At 45.7% G+C, this 20,967-nt stretch overlaps 1 protein-coding gene across 1 annotated transcript in view; it reads right to left on the bottom strand.

Moving 5' to 3' along the window:
* The window catches only part of LOC143929088 (cocaine esterase-like), a 42,176-nt gene extending 24,627 nt beyond the window's left edge, over positions 1-17,549 (bottom strand). Inside the window, exons 1-4 of the mRNA XM_077453391.1 lie at positions 17,398-17,549; positions 14,690-14,894; positions 7,939-8,077; positions 4,349-4,482 (exon numbers count right to left, since the gene is read on the bottom strand). Of these exons, the coding sequence (XP_077309517.1) occupies positions 4,349-4,482; positions 7,939-8,077; positions 14,690-14,894; positions 17,398-17,452 (533 nt within the window). The 5' untranslated portion in view covers positions 17,453-17,549. The remainder of the gene's footprint in view (positions 1-4,348; positions 4,483-7,938; positions 8,078-14,689; positions 14,895-17,397) is intronic.
* Positions 17,550-20,967: the final 3,418 nt, after the last annotated feature.

Below are 20,967 nucleotides of genomic sequence, written 5' to 3'. Positions count from 1 at the left end.
TTTTATATGCAGCTCTAAAACTTTGCCGGTCGGATATTCCGACGGAAACAGTCCAATGGAGCCCACACACAGTCGGATTATCCGACAACACAGTCGATCATGTTGTCGGAAAATTTTATATGCAGCTCTAAAACTTTGTCGGTCGGATATTCCGACAGAAACAGTCCAATGGAGCCCACACACAGTCGGATTATCCGACAACACGGTCCGATCGGACATTTTCCTTTGGAATTTCCGACCGTCTGTACAAGGGCTAAGATTGCCCTGTATTTGGCTCCATCCTTCTTCCCATCAACTCTGACCAGCTTCCCTGTCCCTGCTGAAGAAAAGCATCCTCACAATAGACATGTGCGATTAGTTTAGTAAGAAACGAAAATTCATACGAATCTGAAATACAAATTTTTATGCATACAAATTCTGTACGAAATTTTGTTTACAAATTTCGGATCCAAATGCATAACGAAAATTCATAATTAACGCAAAGTTAACGAACCTATAAGTTAAAAACCCCAGGAAGTCAGCACAGCACAGGGATGGTGGGAACCCCCTCATAATGATAAATTCATCATAACGAAAATTCGTAATTGTTACGAAAAGTTAATGAACCTAAAAGTTAAAAACCCAGGAAGTCAGCACAGAGTTGGTGGGAACCCTATGGGAATTTCTATACTTACGAATTTCATACGAAATTTCGTTAACGAATTTCAGAATTTCGAATCCAAATTAACAAAAACATGACTGGTGTTTTGTTCACCAATCAGAGGAAGTCAGCACAGCACAGGGATGGTGGGAACCCCTCATAATGATAAATTCATCATAACAAACTTTTGGTATTCTTATGAAAAGTTAACAAAACTAAAGGTTAAAAAGCCAGGAAGTCCACACAGCACAGGGACGGTGGGAGCCCCTCACAATGATAAATTCATCATAATGAACTTTCGTTATTTTAACAAAAAGTTTACGAATCTAACAAAAATTCGTATTCCGTAGGAATCCGAATTTCATTTCATACACAAATTAAGATTTTTTTTTCGTATGGAACAAAACAAAATTAATTTTTTGACGGCGCCCATGTCTACCCCACAAAATGATGCTGCCACCACCATGTTTCACAGTGGGGATGGTGCGTTCAGGGTGATGTGCAGTGTTCATTGTCCGCCACACATAGTGCTTTGTTTTTAGGTTAAAAAGTTTCATTTTGGCCTCATCTGACCAGAGCACCTGTTTTCTCTGTCCCCCACGTGGCTTCTCGCAAACTGCAAACAGAAATTCTTATGGCTTTCTTTCAACAATGATTTTCTTCTTGCCACTATTCCATAAAGGCCAGATTTGTGGAGTATAGTTGTCCTGTGGACAGATTCTCCCACATGAGCTGTGGATCTCTGCAGCTCCTCCAGAATTACCATGGGCCTCTTGGTTGCTTCACTGATTAATGCTCTCCTTGCCCGGCCGGTCAGTTTAGGTGGACGGCCATGTCTTGGTAGGTTTGCGGTTGTGCCATACTCTTTCCATTTTCGGATGATGGATTGAACAGAGCTCTGTGAGATGTTCAAAGCTTGAGATATTTTTTTATAACCTAACCCTGCTTTAAACATCTCCACAACTTGATCCCTGACCTGTCTGGTGTGTTCCTTGACCTTCATGATGCTTTTTTTCACTAATGTTCTCTAACAAACCTCTGAGGGCTTCACAAAACAGCTGTATTTATACTGAGATTCAATTACACACAGGTGGACTCTATTTACTAATTAAGTGACTTCTGAAGGCAATTGGTTCCAGAAGATTTTAGTTAGTGGTATCAGAGTAAGCCCTGTTAAAATCAGCATGATATGACATGTCATATCACATGCCAAATCACGGCCTATTGCCAGCAACTGCACTGTCCCAATTGGTGCCGCGCTGTCTTTGCGGTGCCGCACAGATTTTCAAAAGTATTGACTTTGGGGCCGATTTCAATAGACATATGTCCATGAATGAACCTGCACAGATGTCATTCAAATCACTCCCGCACTGAAATGTGGGTTTGAAATCGTGCGAGTTCAGTTCAGTGTGAACATACCCTAAGGCTGCTTTCACACTGGGGCGAGAGCAGCGTCGGCGGTAAAGCGCCGCTATTTTTAGCGGCGCTTTACCGTCGTTTTAGCGGCGGTGTGCGGGCGCTAGCGGGGTGGTTTTAACCCCCGCTAGCGGCCGAAAAGGGGTTAAACCCGCCCACAAAGCGCCGCTGCAGCGGCGCTTTGCCGGCGGTATTGCCGCGGTGTCCCATTGATTTCAATGGGTAGCAGCGGTATAGGAGCGGTGAATACACCGCTCCTTCACCGCTGCAAAGATGCGGCTGGCAGGACTTTTTTCACCGTCCTGCCAGCGCATCGCTCCAGTGTGAAAGCCCTCCGGCTTTCACACTGGAGTTAAAGGGGCCGGTTTTTTTCAGGCGTTACACAGGCGCTATTTATAGCGCTGTAACGCCTGAATACCGCCCCAGTGTGAAAGCAGCCTAAGGGGGGCTGAATACAAATGCACGCCACACTTTTCAGATATTTATTTGTAAAAAAATGTTATCATTTTCCTTCCACTTCACAATTATGTGCCACTTTGTGTTGGTCTATCATATAAAATCCTAATAAAATACATTTATGTTTTTGGTTGTAACATGACAAAATGTGGAAAATTTCAAGGGGTATGAATACTTTTTAAAGGCACTGTATTCACCGAGCGCACACTACTGATTGACAAAAGAATTTAAACTCAGCGCTGCATCTATGAACTACTAATATGGATGTATACAAACATCAACATGTGTAACATAATATCATGTATGACAAAATAAAGTGCTCAGTGACAATATAGTACAGATAAAGTGCAATCAATGAAGTTCATCAGATTAGTAACACATTGGAATACATTTCTGGTGACTTCCTGTGCCAATATAGTGCAGATAAAGTGCAAATAATAAAGTTCATCAGATGTGAGATACAGGGTTGGTGACACGTTGGAGTATATTTCTGGTGACTTCCTGTGCTCCCCTCTTGGGTCCCCACTCACCAGATGAAGATGATATATAGGCCTGTGTATCAAGATGGTCCACCGAGTAGGTTGGTGTATCGTGCCTTCAGAGAATAGAATCTTCTCCACCACGTGGTCAGGGTCCTGCAGGCACGTTATAGACCACATGGTCAGGGTCCCTGAAGGCACCATATAGAATCTTCTTCACCACATGGTCAGGGTCCTACAGGCACGATATAGACCACATGGTCAGGGTTTCTGAAGGCACCATATAGAATCTTCTCCATCACATGGTCAGGGTCCTACACAAGTGTGTAGGACCCTGACCATGTGGTGGAGGAAAGGACATTCTATTCCCTGAAGGCACGATACACCAACCTACTCGGTGGACGGGAGACACCATCTTGATACACAGGGTTGGTGACAAGTTGGAGTATATTTCTGGTGACTTCCTGTGCGCCCCTCCTGGGCCCCCACTCACCAGATGAAGATGATATATAGGCCTGTGTATCAAGATGGTGTCTCCCGTCCACTGAGTAGGTTGGTGTATTGTGACTTCAGAGAATAGAATCTTCTTTCCTCCACCACATGGTCAGGGTCCTACACAAGTGTGTAGGACCCTGACCATGTGGTGGAGAAGATTCTATTCCCTGAAGGCACAATACACCAACCTACTCAGTGGACGGGAGACGCCATCTTGATACACAGGCCTATATATCATCTTCATCTGGTGAGTGGGGACCCAGGAGGGGAGCACAGGAAGTCACCAGACATATACTCCAACTTGTCACCAACCCTGTATCTCACATCTGATGAACTTTATTAATTGCACTTTATCTGCACTATATTGGCACAGGAAGTCACCAGAAATATATTCCAATGTGTTACTAATCTGATGAATTTCATTGATTGCACTTTATTTGTACTATATTGTCACTGAGCACTTTATTTTGTCATACATGATATTATGTTACACATGTTGATGTTTGTATTGGTAGTTCATAGGTGCAGTGCTGAGTTTAAATTCTTTGGTCACTTTTTTGGGGTACTTACCTCGTACTATAGCAGCAGCCCTATCACACACCTTTCATATCCACAGCACGGGTTATACATTTTTTATGCACAGTACTGATGGTTTCATTTTTTGGCTACTGATTCTTGCTTGTCAACTGCACACATATATTTACTTTTTTGTTCAATAAACTCATTCTGTTAAAAAAAAAAAATAATAATAATAAATTAAAACTTAAAAAGGAAAAAGTTGAGATCTACCTATACATTAACTTCAGCTGCCTAAATATCTGAACTGACCAATTGTTTAGAAAAGGTGTGTATAGTGCGTTACCTGAAGAATCCCAGAATCCCCAGGCGGTACTGGATGGAAACAGTGATGACATTTTCGTAGGCACTCAGCGCAGAACCCTCAAACATCATGGCTCCTCCCATAGCTAATCCGCCTCCATGAATACCCACCAACACCTGTAGAGAATCAATAAAGGATCAATAACCTTCGGTCCTCCATGCAGGTCCCCCATCTTTTCTACCAGTGCAGGGAAGATTCCCACACATCCGTACACCCGTACTGAGCGCCATAGCTGTGATCTGCAAATATGGTGACATTAGCGGGAACCAACAGTAAGCTGGGCCCTAAAAATCCGGTGCACCACTGCAGTGACCTGTCTGTGCCATCATATCATGATATGATTAGTTGGAAATACATTCCATTTTTAGAAATGTATAAGCTTATATTTAAAGTGGTGTTGCCACCAAAAAATAAAAAGTTGCTTAAAATTCTTTAAAAAAAAATAAATAATAATAATTGGCAAAAAAAAATATTTTTACTCACCTCTAAATACCTGTTGCTAGGGGGTCCCTCGTAGTCTGCCTTCTTCCTTGCCCGGGCTGGTGACATCACTTCCTCTCGCGCCGCACATTCACCTGGGACCTGTCACGTGTCCCAGGTGTCTGTACGGCGTATCACGGCGGCCTGCGCCGCTCGCGCATGCGCAGTGGGTGCCGGCTGTGAAGCCACAGCTGGGTGCCCACAGTAGGCATGACGGCGCCGCGAGCGGAGCGGGGAACAAGGGGGGACTTCGATCCCCCCGCATTGCTGGACCCTGGGACAGGTAAGTGTGCGATTATTAAAAGTCAGCAGCGTCAGTATTTGTGGCTGCTGACTTTTAATTTTTTTTTTTTTAGGGGACACCCCACTTTAAAGTATAACAAAATCCAAAACTTTTGGATAAAGTGTAGAGGGATTAGAACCCCTGTCAGTTTTTATACCTGTCTGGGCCCCTGTTAGGTAGATTCATCCCCTCAATTTGTCCAGTTTACCATTAACATCAAAGGTGAAAGTAAAAGAAATGCCCCAATTTCGGGTTGTCCCTAGAACAGTAATGCAGCCTACACACAATCGGAAATCCCGCCAGCAAACGCCCAATGTGAGGTTTTGGTCGGAAAATGTGACCGTGTGTATGCTCCATTGGACTTTTGCTGGCGGGAATTCCGAAGATTGAGAGCAGGTTCTCTATTTTTCGGTTGAAAAAAGTTTCGATCGGAAATTCTGATCGTCTGTAGCAATTCCGATGCGCAAAATTCCTACGCATGCTCGGAAACAATTTGACGCATGCTCGGAAGCATTGAACTTTATTTTCCTGGCTCGTCGTAGTGTTGTACGTCACTGCGTTCTTGACGGTCGGAAGTTCCGAGAACTTGTGTTACCGCGTGTATGCAAGCCAAGCTTGAGCGGAATTCCGTCAGAAAAACCATCCAAGATTTTTGATTTCTCCGATGGAAATTCCGCACGTGTGTACGGGGGCATAAGAGAAGAAATACTCCCATGGAGACGCTAGATCTGGGGACAACCAGGGATTTACTCACTTTGGAGAGACTTCCTCTTACCTTCCATTTTGGCTATGGGACAGGAAGTGAAGGTAAATCTCCACAATGGGACACAAAGGGCGAAAATAAAATCTGACAGGGATTATAACCCTCCCTTACTCTATATAAAATGTTAAAAAAAAAAAAGTTTTGCTTTCAGTTCTACTTCAATCTTATTTTGCATTTAAGAGCACCTCTCACAAGAAAAATAGAAAGGCTGCTACTTTTAGTCTCCTTCTGAAAATGTGAGGTGCCTGGCTGTGTCTGTCATAGACCTGGAACAAGAATGCAGCAACAGAAAGTAAGAATTCCTTATCTCTATATTAAGACGGGAACCAATGAGACGGCTGTTCACATTACATGCGATGTCTGTGTGGTGCGATGTCAGCCATACAGATAGTATGGCTGATATCGCACCGCATTCGGAGCAAACACACACAGGACCCTTTTTTCAGTTCGGACCAGAATCGGACCACATGTGTGTTCACACATATGCGATCTGATTCATGTCCAAACTGTCAGTTCGCAGTGCGATATGTGAGCTGAAATGGGGGTATCGTTAACATATAATGAAACTCCCCAGCAGTTCGCATATGGCAGTGTGAACTGCTGTGCGTGCCGGGTGCGATGCGGGAACCCGCAGTTGATTCGCAGGGTTCTCGCATCGCACAAGTGTGAACCGGCCCTTATTGACAGCCTCCACTCTGTTCCTGTGTGCTGTGTGGAAGGGGGGGGGGGGGGGCATCCCTTCCCTTCAATCAGCTCTCAGGGTTCTCTTTACTGAGATTTCACAGTATAATTTCAGCTCTACACCCCCTTTTTTTCTGAAAGACAGGCTTTGTAAATTCTGTACTTTGACCAGATGTAGAAAAAAGAAGACTGAAGATAAACAGGTGCAACTTATGTAGGGGGATTTGTCTCATCTCTATATATCACCGGAGGCCAGTCACTTCAATGGGTGTATGTAAGGATTTACAAGCACTTTAACTATGACATCATGTGACAGCCAAGCAGCTGGCATCCTCAGAGGGACAACTAATCAATAACAACCTTCCTTTCTCTTTCATTAAAAGTTCCCTTTAAACTGACACCATTTTTATATCAGTCGGACAGCAAAAATTTGCCTATGTTGGTTCCAGAAATAGTAGAAGTAAAGGTATAGATCCTTGTTTGTGATCTCTAGGGGTGTCTGGTTTACTGCAGCTTTGATAGTTTCATGTTCCAGGCAGGTAGATTCAGGTAGGTACACCCAGTGAGGTGGACATGTGACCACATAAACAAATGCCTGCTGGATGCTACAAGCCATCGCCATGAACAAAGGAATTGTACAGATCTACATGGGTCGTCATCACCAGGGCTTTTTTTCTCAGAGAATAGGTTGCAGGAACTCCTCCTTTTCTCCGCCTCTACCCACCTCTGAGCATCCTCTACCTACCTCCCATTGCTGCCCTTTTAGAGAATACAGAACCAAGTATCAAGATAAGTAATTTGTATGGAATTTGTTAATGATAACAAGAAAAACAGTAAAAAAAAAAGCAGTAAAATAGATCCCCTGTAGCCAATAACAATAAAGCCCCCCCTAGCAACAATAGATCTCCCATTAACAATGGGCCACTCAAAGCAAAATCCCCAGCAGCAACAACAGATCTCCTCAAAGCCAGCACTAACTGACTCTCCAGCAGCCAGCAACAATAGTCCCCTCCCTCAACAGTAGATCTCTCCCAGCCATAACTGACCCCTGAGCAATATAAGACCCACCTCCAGCAACAATAGGTCCCCCACCAGTAAGAATAGACCCCCCTCCCCTGCAAAAATAGATCCCCTCAAGGTAGAATAGATCCCTCAGCAGCCAGCATCAATAGACCCTGCAGCACAGTCCAGCACCCCTTACCATTACATACAGTCGGTGTTGAAGGTGCCAGAACTGCGTTCCCCCGTGTTCCCGCTAAAAAAAGCCCTGATCATCACAATGGTTTGATAAAATGATTTCTGACTACTGACACCTTCTACAATCCAGCAATATCTCTCATAATCTGAAGCATCTCTGGGACTCACCGGGAGTTTGGCGTCCTGTCCACGGTCAGCCGGAGTGAAGATATTGAGGTACAGGCAGTCCTCAGATGTGGGTGGGAGCTTGGTTTTGGCTTTGATCAGATCTATAAAAAGTTTCATCCCTTCCGTGCTCTGCAGACACCTGAAAGAGAGGAAATAGGGATTAAATCAGAGCGGAGTGAGGATCTCAGGAAGGAGGGGACCCCGCACACGCTTCATGGAGGCTTTACCATCCTAGAGGTCCCACCACACCAGGATCGGGCCAAGGCAAGGGCAAGACAGGCAGCTGCCTAAACTGCAATACGATCAATTTATTTTTATTTCTTTGATTTATTGGATTTTGATACTGTTTAAATATTAACCACTTTCAGACCGGACCAATTTGCTGGTCAAAGACCAGACCACTTTTTGCGATTCGGCACTGCGTCGCTTTAACTGACAATTGCGCGGTCGTGCGACGTGGCTCTCAAACAAAATTAACGTCCTTTTTTTCCCACAAATAGAGCTTTCTTTTGGTGGTATTTGATCACCCCTGCGGTTTTTATTTTTTGCGCTATAAACAAAAATAGAGCGACAATTTTGAAAAAAACGCATTATTTTTTACTTTTTGTTATAATAAATATCCCCCAAAAATATATAAAAAAACATTTTTTTCCCTCAATTTAGGCCAATACGTATTCTTCTACATATTTTTGGTAAAAAAAATCGCAATAAGCGATTATTGATTGGTTTGCGCAAAATTTATAGCGTTTACAAAATAGGGATAGTTTTATAGCATTTTTATTAATAATTTTTTATTATTTTTTTTTTTACTAGTAATGGCGGCGATCTGCGATTTTTATTGTGACTGCGACATTGTCGGGGACCCATCGGACATTTTTGACACATTTTTGGGACCATTGTCATTTATACAGTAATCACTGCTATATAAATGCAGTGATTCCTGTGTAAATGACACTGGCAGTGAAAGGGTTAACCAGTGGGTGGCAGTGTAGGGGTTAAGTGTTCCTAGGGGAGTGTTACTAACTGTGGGGGGGTTGGGCTTTCATTTAGTGTACACTGATCTCTGCTCCAATCACATGGAGCAGAGATCAGCGTCACTAGTTGCTAGGCAGAATGAGAAAATGTTGTTTAAACAGCATTTCCTCACTTCCGCCGCTCCGTGAGACGATCGCGGGGATGCCCGCGGCGATCGAGTCCGCGGGTCCCGCGACCGGACTCACGGGGGTCCCGACCAGCACAGGATGGCACGGCAGCAACGAATATTGGACGTACATGTACGCCAATATGCCTGCCCGTGCCATGCTGTCGACGTACATCGTCGTGCGCTGGTCGGGAAGTGGTTAAACAGCTGTGCTGAAAACTGAATTTAATAGAAGGGAGATCAGACTGTGCAGACTGCTGACCTCTCAAGTGAAAATGGATCTACTGTATGTATGTCGTTTTAATAAACAAGGTTATTACAAGATAAAACACATTCGTTTATAAACATTAACTACTTCCCACCCAGCCAATGTACATATATGGTGAGGTGGGAGCTCTCTCCTTCTGAGTGGACCTTCAGCAACATCCTTCAGAAGGAGGGGGATCGCGCGTGTGCGTGCCCGCGCAGTGGCGCGATCCCGGTTGCGCTCGTGTCACCTGGACACGGCGCATCTCCGATCGGCAGGAGGGCTCTGTGATTGGCCCTCCTGATCACATGATGGCCGTGTCCAATCACAGCCGTCTTGTGATGTAAACAAACAGCCGGTTGCTAGGCAATCGGCTCTCCTCTCCTCAAACGGAAGTCATCGCTGAGGAGAGGAGAGCAGATCGCTGCAGCCGGCTGGTGATCAGTGAGTATGAGCTGTTTTTTTACAGCTTTTTACTCACTGATCATCAGTCTAGTGTAAACACAAATGTAAAAACACACATGTCCCGAAATAATAAAAACACCTGCCCCTCACATATGTCCCACTAAAATCACATGTCCCAATGATTATCTGCACACATATGTCCGTGATCACCTGCACACATATGTACATGATCATTTGCCTACATATGTCCGTGATCACACAAACCAATTATTATACACTTAACAGAATTTTTTTTTACCAAAAACATGTAGCAGAATACATTTTGGCTTAAATTTATGACAAAATTAGATTTTATTGGATTTCTTTTAAAATAGAAAGAAGAAAATATTGTTTTTTTTCGCTTATGCCGGTGTCATGAATAAATACCACCAAAATAAAGCTCTATTTGTGCGAACAAAATGATAAAAACTTCATTTGGGTACAGTGTAGCATGACCGCGCAATTGTCATTGAACGTGCGAGAGCGCTGAAAGCTGAAAAATGGTCTGGGAAGGAAGGGGGCGAAAGTGCCCGGTATTGGAGTGGTTAAAAAATACAGCTGTAAATATCGATGTGGGTGGAAAAGGTTGCAGGGTTCAGTGACAGTTGTCAGCACAAAGGTAAAGGAAAAGTTGCCACACTCAGAAATTCTCGATTTGAAGAGCATTCTGATCTTATGTGACAGTTCAGGGACGATGATAGATAATGACAGATGATTCTGGTGTCACATGGAAGAGGTTCACCACCCGATCTATTCCTGATAATACAATGTAACAAACCAATGGCTGGCTGAGACAGGAAATTTAACTTTGTATCTGCACGTTATATCCATTGTAATATATTATTGTATTTAAAGTGGGTTACCCCCTAAAAAAAAAAAAAAATTTAAAGTCAGCAGCTACGAATACTGCAGCTGCTGGCTTTTAATAATCGGACACTTACCTACCCCAGGGTCCAGCGATGCGGGGGAACGAAGCCCCCCCCCCCTCGTTCCCCACTCCGCTCACGGCGCCGTCATGCATACTGTGGGTACCCGGCTGTGGCTTCACAGTCGGGCGCCGTGATACGCCGTACAGTCACCTGGGACACGTGACAGGTCCCAGGTGAATGTGCGGCGTGAGGGGAATTGATATCACCAGCCCGGGCAATGAAGAAGGCAGACTACGAGGGACCCCCTAGCAACCGGTATTTAGAGGTGAGTAAAAAATTTTTTTTTTTGCCAATTATTTATTTATTTATTTTTTTACGAATTTTAAGCAGCTTTTAATTTTTTGGTGGCAACACCACTTTAAAGTAGATGGAAACCAGGACTGGATGACATTAAAGAGGAGCTCCAGTCCCCCCCCCAAAAAAATGTAAAAGTCAGCAGCTACAACTACTGCAGCTGCTGAATTTTATTATAAAGACACTTACCTGTCCCTGGATCCAGCGCTGTCCTCACCCCAGCCAATTCTTTAATCGGCTTCAGGTGCAGGGGCCGGCATCTTCCCTAGCTTCCATCTGCCCATGTATGAGCCGCGCTGCACTTTCGTGAATGATCTGCAGTCCTCTGGGAGCTGTAATGTTTTCCAAAAGGCTGCGGGCCGAAATTCCGCTCGGATAGGCAGGGCAATCCAGCTGGAAGTGAAGGAGCGGGTACCTGTCGAAATCAGGTACCCTCCCCCTCCCCCAACAAAAAGTGCCAAAATGTAATGGGGTGGGGGGTGGAGAGAAAGTTCCACTTTAAGGTCTCGTTTAGACTAGCAATTGGAGGATATAAAAAATGCGCAGTTGAGTTGCATTTTTAGCCCCTCCCCCACACAAAACAACCCCCAGTGGCAGTGGCAGCAGTTGGGGGTGTTTACATGCCAAAAAAACTATCTAACATGTTGCGATCAGTGAGCCCAGAACACAACTTATTCAAGCGAATAGGGAAGTGCTGCAAATGCCCTGCAACTGCTTGCAATGCACATGGTTGTGTCAGTCAAAATCCCCCTCCTACCTCATCGCTCGGCCGATTGGCAAACCACCCCCCTCCCCATCCGCCCACCAGCCCCGTACTTACCCCATCTAGGATCGCTGGCATCCCTCTGCATTCTCCTCCTTGACGGCTTCCCCTTGCCCTTCCTCCTCAGCGGCCAATATGGTTGCTTCTCCTCTCGGCCAATTGGGTCTTAATACCCGCTTTCTGATTGGCTGAGAGGACAATCAGGAAGACAATGGCGAATATTCATTCATAACAACTGGGTGGGCGCAGTGCTCTGCGCCCTGAGCCTACCCTTTTTTGAAGCAAATTAGAGCCTCAGGCTCTAATCATGTGCTTCAAAAGATTAAAAAAAACAAAAAAACTGTGAAATTCATGAATCTGTGCCCTGGATGTAGATTAGGGGCCAGGCACATAGATTAGGGGGGTGGCGCCCCTACGTCACTAATGGAGCGGCCGCCACTGCTGCACATCCTCATCATCATACCTCCCAACTTTTTAAGATGAGAACGAAGGACACCTATTAGCGAAAGCATGTAGGCATAGGACACACCCCCTGCCACACCCCCTTAAAGGAGAATTATACAAAAAAACAAAACAAAGAAGAAGGATTAGTTAAACCCACAAGTTTTTTTTTTTTTAAGGGCTTCCTTAAGGGGACCTTCACCTTCCTGACCCACATGATATCATAGTGCGCCCTCTTCCCCCCACCTTTTACAAGCAGAAGTTTTTAGGCACCTTTCACACAGGCAGATCGATCAGGTCCGCCTATCAGTTATTTAGGCGGATTCCATTGGACCATTCATTGCCCTCTATGGAACGGCGGATGTCAGTGGACATGTGTCCATTGACACTCACCAGCATCTGAGATCATTTTCTCATCTGTCTGGCAGATTGGATGACAGATGGAAACGGACTGCCTGTCTGGTTCTATCCGACTGTCATCCAATCCAATCCACCAGACAGATGGGGAAAGGATCTCCCATCTGTCTGTTTTTAGCATCGGATTGGATGACAGTCGGATGGAAACAGACAGGTGGTCCATTTCCATTTGACAGCCCATAGAGGAAAGTGGGCTGCGTCTGTGTTTGCTCTGCATAAGCAGACCGGACACGGTTCTGTCATCTGTCTACTCAGCGAGGATCAGCGGATAGATTCCCTGCTGAGCAGTCGGATCCGCTGGAGGAGTCTTCCCCATGTAAAAGGGGCCTTATTTATTTCTGTACCTTTCTCTGAGAACACATCCCCGCACTCCCACTTTTCTTGCCTAGGTAAGAATGATGTTTGCACCACCAGCAGCCTCCTGGGATACCCGCCCCTTGCACCCCAGGCAGGCGCAGGTGCCGCCCCGTGTCATTAGGCAGTCAGCTGTCTCTTATTGGTTTTTGTGACCAATCCTCCAATGACATGCACATCATCAGGAGGCCGGCTGCAAGAATCCAGAAAAGACAGGAAGCCTCCTGATGCAATCACCAAAGGAAATGGCAGCACAGGACCCATTGTACTTGCAGATGTGCCACTGATCCCTAAAGGACATGCTGGGTTGCTGGGCAAGTGAATATGATAAGCGTAAAGTCAGGGAGGAAATATGGGGGGTGGGGGGGGGCAGAGGCTGCTCTCTAATTAGGCAAATTAGGCGATCGCCTAAGGCCCCGCACTCACAAGGGCCTCGCGGCAGCCTAATTTGCCTGTGATCAAACATTGATGTCAAGGTCTCATCACGGAGCTTCCCAGTCCGGTGGTAGCAAGTGCAGGGAGCGGGACAGTAGAGGCCTCTAGGTGGCAGCAGCAGCAGGATGTCAGCACCCGGCTCCAAGGCATGCGGGCGGCATATCCATGTGGGACTCGCAGCTGAGCTACTCCTTCAGCCTGCGCCGTTCACCTGACCTCTCCGCACCTGCTTCCTATTTGGTTCAGCTGCAGTCGGGGCCAGGGGTCGCTGAAACTATCCAGCTGAGCTGCCCCATGAGTGCCAAGAGGAAGGAGCTCTTATGCTGCCTGGCCGATCGGAGAGAAGGTAAGTGCCCGTGCAGCCTCCCTGTGTGCCTGACTAGGAGGAGTGGTGGGAGACTGAATATAGTGAAATTGATTTTCCATATTCCTCATGCATTCCCCATTACGGGCGTGAGTGGGGCCTCATGTATAAGTTTCACCTAAGGCCTCACAAAGCCTAGAGCCGCCTCTGGGGGGGGGGGGTAAAGTTTCTCTTTAAAAAAAAAAAAAAAAAGGAGGAAAATATTCTCAGTACTCATTCCATCACATAATTTTTTTTTTTATATTTATTCCCTCATTTCAGGGCAGTGGCCGGAGGCCATGTAAATCATTGTTAAACACCCCATTGGCCAGATGCACCTCCAAAACCGCTGGCATACAGTCCAAATATAATAGTATGGAGCCCTTTATTCCAAACTGAAGACAGATGTTTCAGGCTTGTTGGGTGTCATCAGTGCAGTGAATGGAAACCATGGCTTCTATGGAGGGCTTGGGACCCAACAAGACACTAGGGAGTAAAACAGTCAAAAAGACCTCCAACCGAATCAGTGTGTAGCACAGTAAAGCCTTCCTACAACAGAAGGTATTGACAAGTCTCACTGATTTAGTTTTGATAGTTTTAGTCCCCTCTGACCATAACCTGTATGGCTAAACTTACTGGATTCCTGATGGTGACAGCGATGGCGGTGGACCATCCCTGTGGAATGTGTGTCGGTGGGATGCTTGTAGTCTCCACTAGGGGGTGCAAATACCAGGGTGACAAAGATCTTCATGGTAGGATCACCAGGGATTATTTTAATGAAAGCTGCACATTTAAATAGATTAATAACCTTTAAAATGACAATAACCAATCAGTGATTGGGTTCACATCTATTTTTATACAGTTTCTACTATCTTTAAATAGACAGTCGATGACCATAAGCAGCACCCAGCCAATCAGCTCTTCTCTCCCCTATCATACTTACATGGGAGGCTGTTCTGTGGCTTCTCTCACCCCATCCCAGCCTTCTGGGGGTTGTGATTCTGCAAAACGTAGCGCTCCCACTGGAGGCTTAGCGAAGGGCACCCTGTAGAAGACATGCACCTTTCTGTCTGTTTCTTTGACCCTCACCGTTTTGCCGAGCAGTTTGCCGTACTGCGTGCGCACCAGGGGCCTTCCATCCTCGCCTCCTGCCATCAAAGCAAAGACACAATTTACTGAGTGATATCACTGTGCAAGGAAAGGAGAAGGAAAATGGCGGCTTAGCGCGAGCGAGAGGGAACATTCTCAGCTTTACACATTGCAGGAAGAACTAAACAGCGAAGAGATAGGCAAACAAGGCCAGTGGCTGTTGCATCATGGGAGCAGAGTATTTTTTTTTTCCTGGTTCAGACCTGTGACATCCTAAAGTGGCAGATGGAAAAAAAAAACATTTTTTGCACACGTACCTGGCAGTTGGAGGACTTGAATGCTATATCATTTTTGCTTTTTCTTACACACAGAATTCCTGCAGTGATTTGTGTACACTGAGGCCGCGTACACACGCGGGGACTGTTCGCTCAACTTTGTCCGCTGAACAGTGTTTCGGCGGACAGTCCGCTCGTGTGTGGGCTTTCAGCGGACAGTTTCAGCGGACAGTCTGCTGAACAAAGTTTTTCGGAAATTCCGAAAAACTGTCCGCTGAAACTTTGTTTCAGCGAACAGTCCCCTCGTGTGTAGGCTTGTTCGTCAAACTAAGTTCCGCGCATGCTCAGAAAGGATTTACACGCCGAAGTTTGCATTGCAGTGTATAGGACGTCATTTTCTAGTCCCGTCGTACGTGCCGTTCACGTCATCGCGCACGGTTTCAGCGGACTGTTCGTTCGTCGTGTGTGGGCAAGTCCGTCCATGCTAATTTTGAGCGGACTGTCCGCTGAAACTGTTTGACGGACAAAGTTGAGCGAACAGTCCCCGCGTGTGTACGCGGCCTCAGAGTCCCGCCATCGCTCAGTGCCACATCTCAGTGTTTGCGCTCAGCTATGGCCCAGCTCAGCCTAACCTTTGTCCAATGCCCGGCTACACGTACATAGTTATCGTCTGCACAGATCTCACCAAACATTCCAAAGGTCTGCAGTGCCATAAACACAAATATATAGATCTGTAGATAGGAGATGTGCATATAGAGGACAGAAAAATAAAAACCCGCTACCAGGGCAACATTTGGCTCTGCTGAGCCTTGGTATGCATGCGAAGGCTGCAGAATGTTGAGGGTTGTACATGTACACACTTGCAAATGATGCTGATCCACAGATCTCTCTGACCCAACATCCCAGGTCACATGACCAGCGAACATTGTGCAAGACAATGCGGTCACTGTTTATCCCTGGAAAACAATAAAATATCGCATACCCCATGGGGGCTTGTCACCCCTCGCTGTGCAGAACAATGACCACTTTGCAGCACATCAGCTCTGCAGGAGGACATCAACTTTATAATAATAACAATTTGATGGCATTAAAAATGTTTTACATGAAGAGTACATTGCAATTCAAAGAACTAACATGCTCTATGGAATTCATAAGAAGTCAGTGTACATAGTGCCAGTCTTCGGGAGTCAGTGTGCCCCTCTCTATATAGTGCCAGTCTGTATGTAGTATTAGCCCGCAGCAGTCAGCGTTCTACTCTATATATAGTGTCAGTCTCCAGTTGTCAGTCTGCCTCTCTGCATTTAGTAGCAGTCAGTGTGCCCCTCTGTACAAAAGTGGCAGTCAGTGTGCCCCTCTGTATGTAGTGGCAGTCAGTGTGCCCCTCTGTGTGTAGTGCCAGTCAGTGTGCCCCTCTGTGTGTGGTGCCAGTCAGTGTGCCCCTCTGTGTGTGGTGCCAGTCAGTGTGCCCCTCTGTGTGTGGTGCTAGTCAGTGTGCCCCTCTGTATGTAGTAGCAGTCAGCATGCCCCTCTGTATGTAGTGGCAGTCAGTGTGCCCCTCTGTATGTAGTTGCAGTCAGTGTGCCCCTCTGTATGTAGTTGCAGTCAGTGTGCCTCTCTGTATGTAGTGGCATTCAGTGTGCCCCTCTGTATGCAGTTGCAGTCAGTGTGCCCCTCTGTATGTAGTTGCAGTCAGTGTGCCTCTCTGTATGTAGTGCCAGTCAGTTTGCCCCTCTGTATGTAGTGGCATTCAGTGTGCCCCTCTGTATGTAGTGCCAGTCAGTGTGCCCCTCTGTATGTAGTTGCAGTCAGTGTGGCTTTCTGTATGTAGTGGCAGTCAGTGTGCCTCTCTGTATGTAGTGCCAATCAGCGTGCCCCTCTGTATGTAGAAGCAGTCATTGTGACCCTCTGTATTTAGTGGCAGTCAGCTTGCCCCTCTGTATGTAGAAGCAGTCAGTGTGTCCCTCTGTATGTAGAAGCAGTCATCGTGACCCTCTGTATGTAGTGCCAATTAGCGTGCCCCTCTGTATGTAGTAGCAGTCAGCGTGATCCTCTGTATGTAGCAGCAGTCAGTGTGCCCCTCTGTATGTAGCGGCAGTCAGTGTGCCCCTCTGTATGTAGTAGCAGTCAGCATGCCCCTCTGTATGTAGTGGCAGTCAGTGTGCCCCTCTGTATGTAGCGGCAGTCAGTGTGCCCCTCTGTATGTAGTAGCAGTCAGCATGCCCCTCTGTATGTAGTGGCAGTCAGTGTGCCCCTCTGTATGTAGTAGCCCCCTATGTAGTGCTCTCACCTGCACACAGGCCGGCCAGCAGCAGGCAGCACAGCACAACTCCTTCACTCCTCATCCTATCTCTGGAGTAAATGACAGCTTCGTCTGCAGAGAGTTACACAGGGCAGGGGCTGGGCTGGTCCTGGAGTTTGCCTATTGCTCAGGCTGGAGGCGGACCGGTCACTATCTGCGAGATCTCACTGCTGACATGCTAAACACTGGCATTCCCCTCTCCTATATACAGTGCCTTGAAAAGGGTATTCATACCCCTTGAAATGTATTTTATTGGGATTTTATGTAATAGACCAACACAAAGTTTCAAATAATTGTGAAGTGGAAGGTAAATGATAAATGGTTTTCAATTTTTTTACGAATAAATATGTGAAAAGTGTGGGGTGCATTTGTATTCAGCCCCCTTTACTCTGATACCGTTAACTAAAATATATCGGAACCAATTGCCTTCAGAAGTCACCTAATTAGTAAATAGAGTCCAACTGTGTGTAATTTAATCTCAGTATAAATACAGCTGTTCAGTGAAGCCCTCAGAGGTTTGTTAGAGAACCTTAGTAAACAAACAGCAACGTGAAGGCCAAGGAACACACCAGACAGGTCAGGGATAAAGTTGTGGAGAAGTATAAAGCAGGGTTAGGTTATAAAAAAAATTCCCAAGCTTTGAACGTCTTTTGGAGCTCTGTTCAATCCATCATCCGACAATGGAAAGAGTATGACAACTGCAAACCTACCAAAACATGGCCGTCCACCTAAACTGACAGGCCGGTCAAGGAGAGCATTAATCAGAGATGCAGCCAAGAGGTCCATGGTAACTCTGGAGGAGCTGCAGAGATCCACAGATCAGGTAGGAGAATCTGTCCACAGGACAACTATTAGTGGTGCTCTCCACAAATCTGCCCTTTATGGAAGAGTGACAAGAAGAAAGACATTGGTTAAAGAAAGACATAAGAAGTCCAGTTTGCAGTTTGCAAGAAGCCATGTGGGGGACACAGCAAATATGTGGAAGAAGGTGCTCTGGTCAAATGAGACCAAAATTGAACTTTTTGGCCTTAAAGCAAAACACTATGTGTGGCGGAAAATTAACACTGCAAATCACCATGAACACACCATCCCCACCGTGAAACATGGTGGTGGAAGCATCATGTTGTGTGGATGCTTTTCTTCAGCAGGGACAGGGAAGCTGGTCAGAGCTGATGGGAAGATGGATGGAGCAAAATACAAGGACATCATGTCATTGATGACGCCCTGGAGGAGGGACGAAACACATTGACGTACTTCCGGTTCGTGTTAACCATTGACATAAATTTCCATCTCAGTGAAACGCACACCATTCAGCTGCAAACTCGGATGATATTTTTTTTACTGATGCCTGTTCTTGCCAAAAATCCTGCAAGTTCCACATTGCATGCGCTTGATAATTGATGACAAACGTTATTTCACTTCTCTCTCTGTTTCCCCATCTATGGAGTGTGGAATATCCTTCCTGCAAGATTTTACAGAGGAACCATCCAGCATATCTCCAGATCATTTGATCAATGCCTTTTTGAGACTGCGAAGTGGAGGATCCAATACATTTTGGTGAGTGGGGACACCAAAGAGGGAGCCGCTTCACCGATTCAAACGTTTTGGAGCACCGTTGCACTTTTCACTGAAGCGCCTGAGCACTTTTAGATTTTATGTTTTTAGTTTTCTCTTAACATTGATACATTAGGCACTGTTTATTAGGATGTACTGTATATTGTTTGATATAGGCTGCTAGCGCTGTTTAATATATTTTTCATTGCTTTAAGGTTGTAGCACCTTTGTGCATCAAGCTGTAGTCTTCCTATTCATTTTTGTTTATTCATATTTCACTATTTGAGTTAATTCTCCAGCGCTAGTTTTTGAATTAGATAGAATGTGTTAGAATGGCCCAGTCAAAGTCCAGACCTAAATCCATATGAGAATCTGTGGCAAATTTTGAAAATTGCTGTTCACAGACGCTCTCAATCAGATCTGACAGAGCTTGAGATATTTTGCAAAGAAAAATGGGCAAAAATGCCCCTCTCTAGATATGCAAAGCTGGTAGAGACATCCCCAAAAAGACCTGTAGCTGTAATTGCAATGAAAGGTGGTTTTACTAAGTATAGACTCCGGGGGGCGCTATACAAATGCACGTCACACTTTTCACATATTTATTTGTAGGAAATGTTGAAAACCATTTATCATTTTCCTTCCACTTCACAATTATGTGCCACTTTGTGTTGGTCTATCACATAATAATCCCCATTATGAGGGGTTCCCAATATCCCTGTGCTGAGTTTCTTGATCTGTATACCTTAAAGGGGTTGTAAAGGTAAATGTTTTTTCACCTTAATGCATTCTATGCATTAAGGTGAAAAAACATCTCACAGTGCCTGGCGCCCCCAGTCCTCCTGTTTTACTTACCTTACCCCTCAAAACTCCCATGCTTGCCTTCGATGTCCTCTTCGCCACTCAGCCTGGCCGCTGATTGGCTGGAGTGTATGGATTGAAAGCAGCACAGCCATTGGCTCACACTGCTGTCAATCACATCCAATGACGCGGCGCGCTGGGGGGCCGGGCCGTGTGATACAGCGAGCGGCTATACCACGGGAGCGTGCCCGCAAGTGCTTCTTACCATGCGAGGGAGCTCGCATGAACGTGAGAAGTACTTGCGGGAGAAGGCAGAGACAGCCGCCGAGGGACCCCAGAAGAGCAGGTTCGGGGGCCACTCTGTGCAAAACGAGCTGCACAGTGGAGGTAAGTATAACATGTTTGTTATTTAAAAAAACTTTAAAAAAACTTTACAATCCCTTTAATGTACATGCTGTGGGTGGCCACCGGCCTTTCTATTCTTAATAATTAAGTATCAGATGAGATTTGTAAAGAATTAATTGCTACGTTGGATTGTGAAATCTGATTGGATGATCTCCGGTGAACAATGGCCCGGAGGCAAGGGGTTGGATAGCAGCCAGATCCAGCATGTAAGATCACATCGCAGCTTCAGGTTGTATTTCATTACTAGACCAACCTTCTCCCTGTACTCCACACCCTGCAGACTTCCCACCATCGGGGTCCCTGCTGGTGATATTCAGTGACATGATCAGGTTTGGTGGTCTTCACGACTTCCAAGGGCCTGATGTTGACCCCCAGAGCGAGGGAGACCTGACGTTCCTCCTCAGGGTGCAGGTTACAAGGCATAGTGGGTGTAGTGACAAGTGGAAAGATAGGTCACCAGTCACTTTTTGGAAAAATTACCCAAAATTGTTTTATTTCTCTTAACAGGAACAGTGGGAGAGAGGGTTAGGGCACATGACACCCCTAGGCAAATGCAATAGCAATTAGGCAAAACTCTGCAGACAAAAATAGAACTAGGCAAACAGCAATACAGATAAAGGGCCTTTAAGCGGAATGCAGCAATCTGTATCTGGTAGCAACTGCTGTCTTCTATAGCAACAACTTCTCTCACAGTAATCCCACTGTAGATCTTCCAGCTTAACTCAGAGTATCCCACTGTAGATCCTCAAGCTCAGCCACCGGCTCTCACTAGACTTCTTGGAATCTCGGCTACTTGCTGGA

This window comes from Lithobates pipiens, unplaced genomic scaffold, assembly GCF_037356315.1.
Source record: "Lithobates pipiens isolate NorthernLeopardFrog02 unplaced genomic scaffold, aLitPip1_a1.2 Scaffold_10, whole genome shotgun sequence".
Lineage (NCBI taxonomy): Eukaryota > Metazoa > Chordata > Amphibia > Anura > Ranidae > Lithobates > Lithobates pipiens.
Note: the sequence above shows the minus strand (reverse complement) of the source record. Positions and strands in the feature narration are given on the sequence as shown.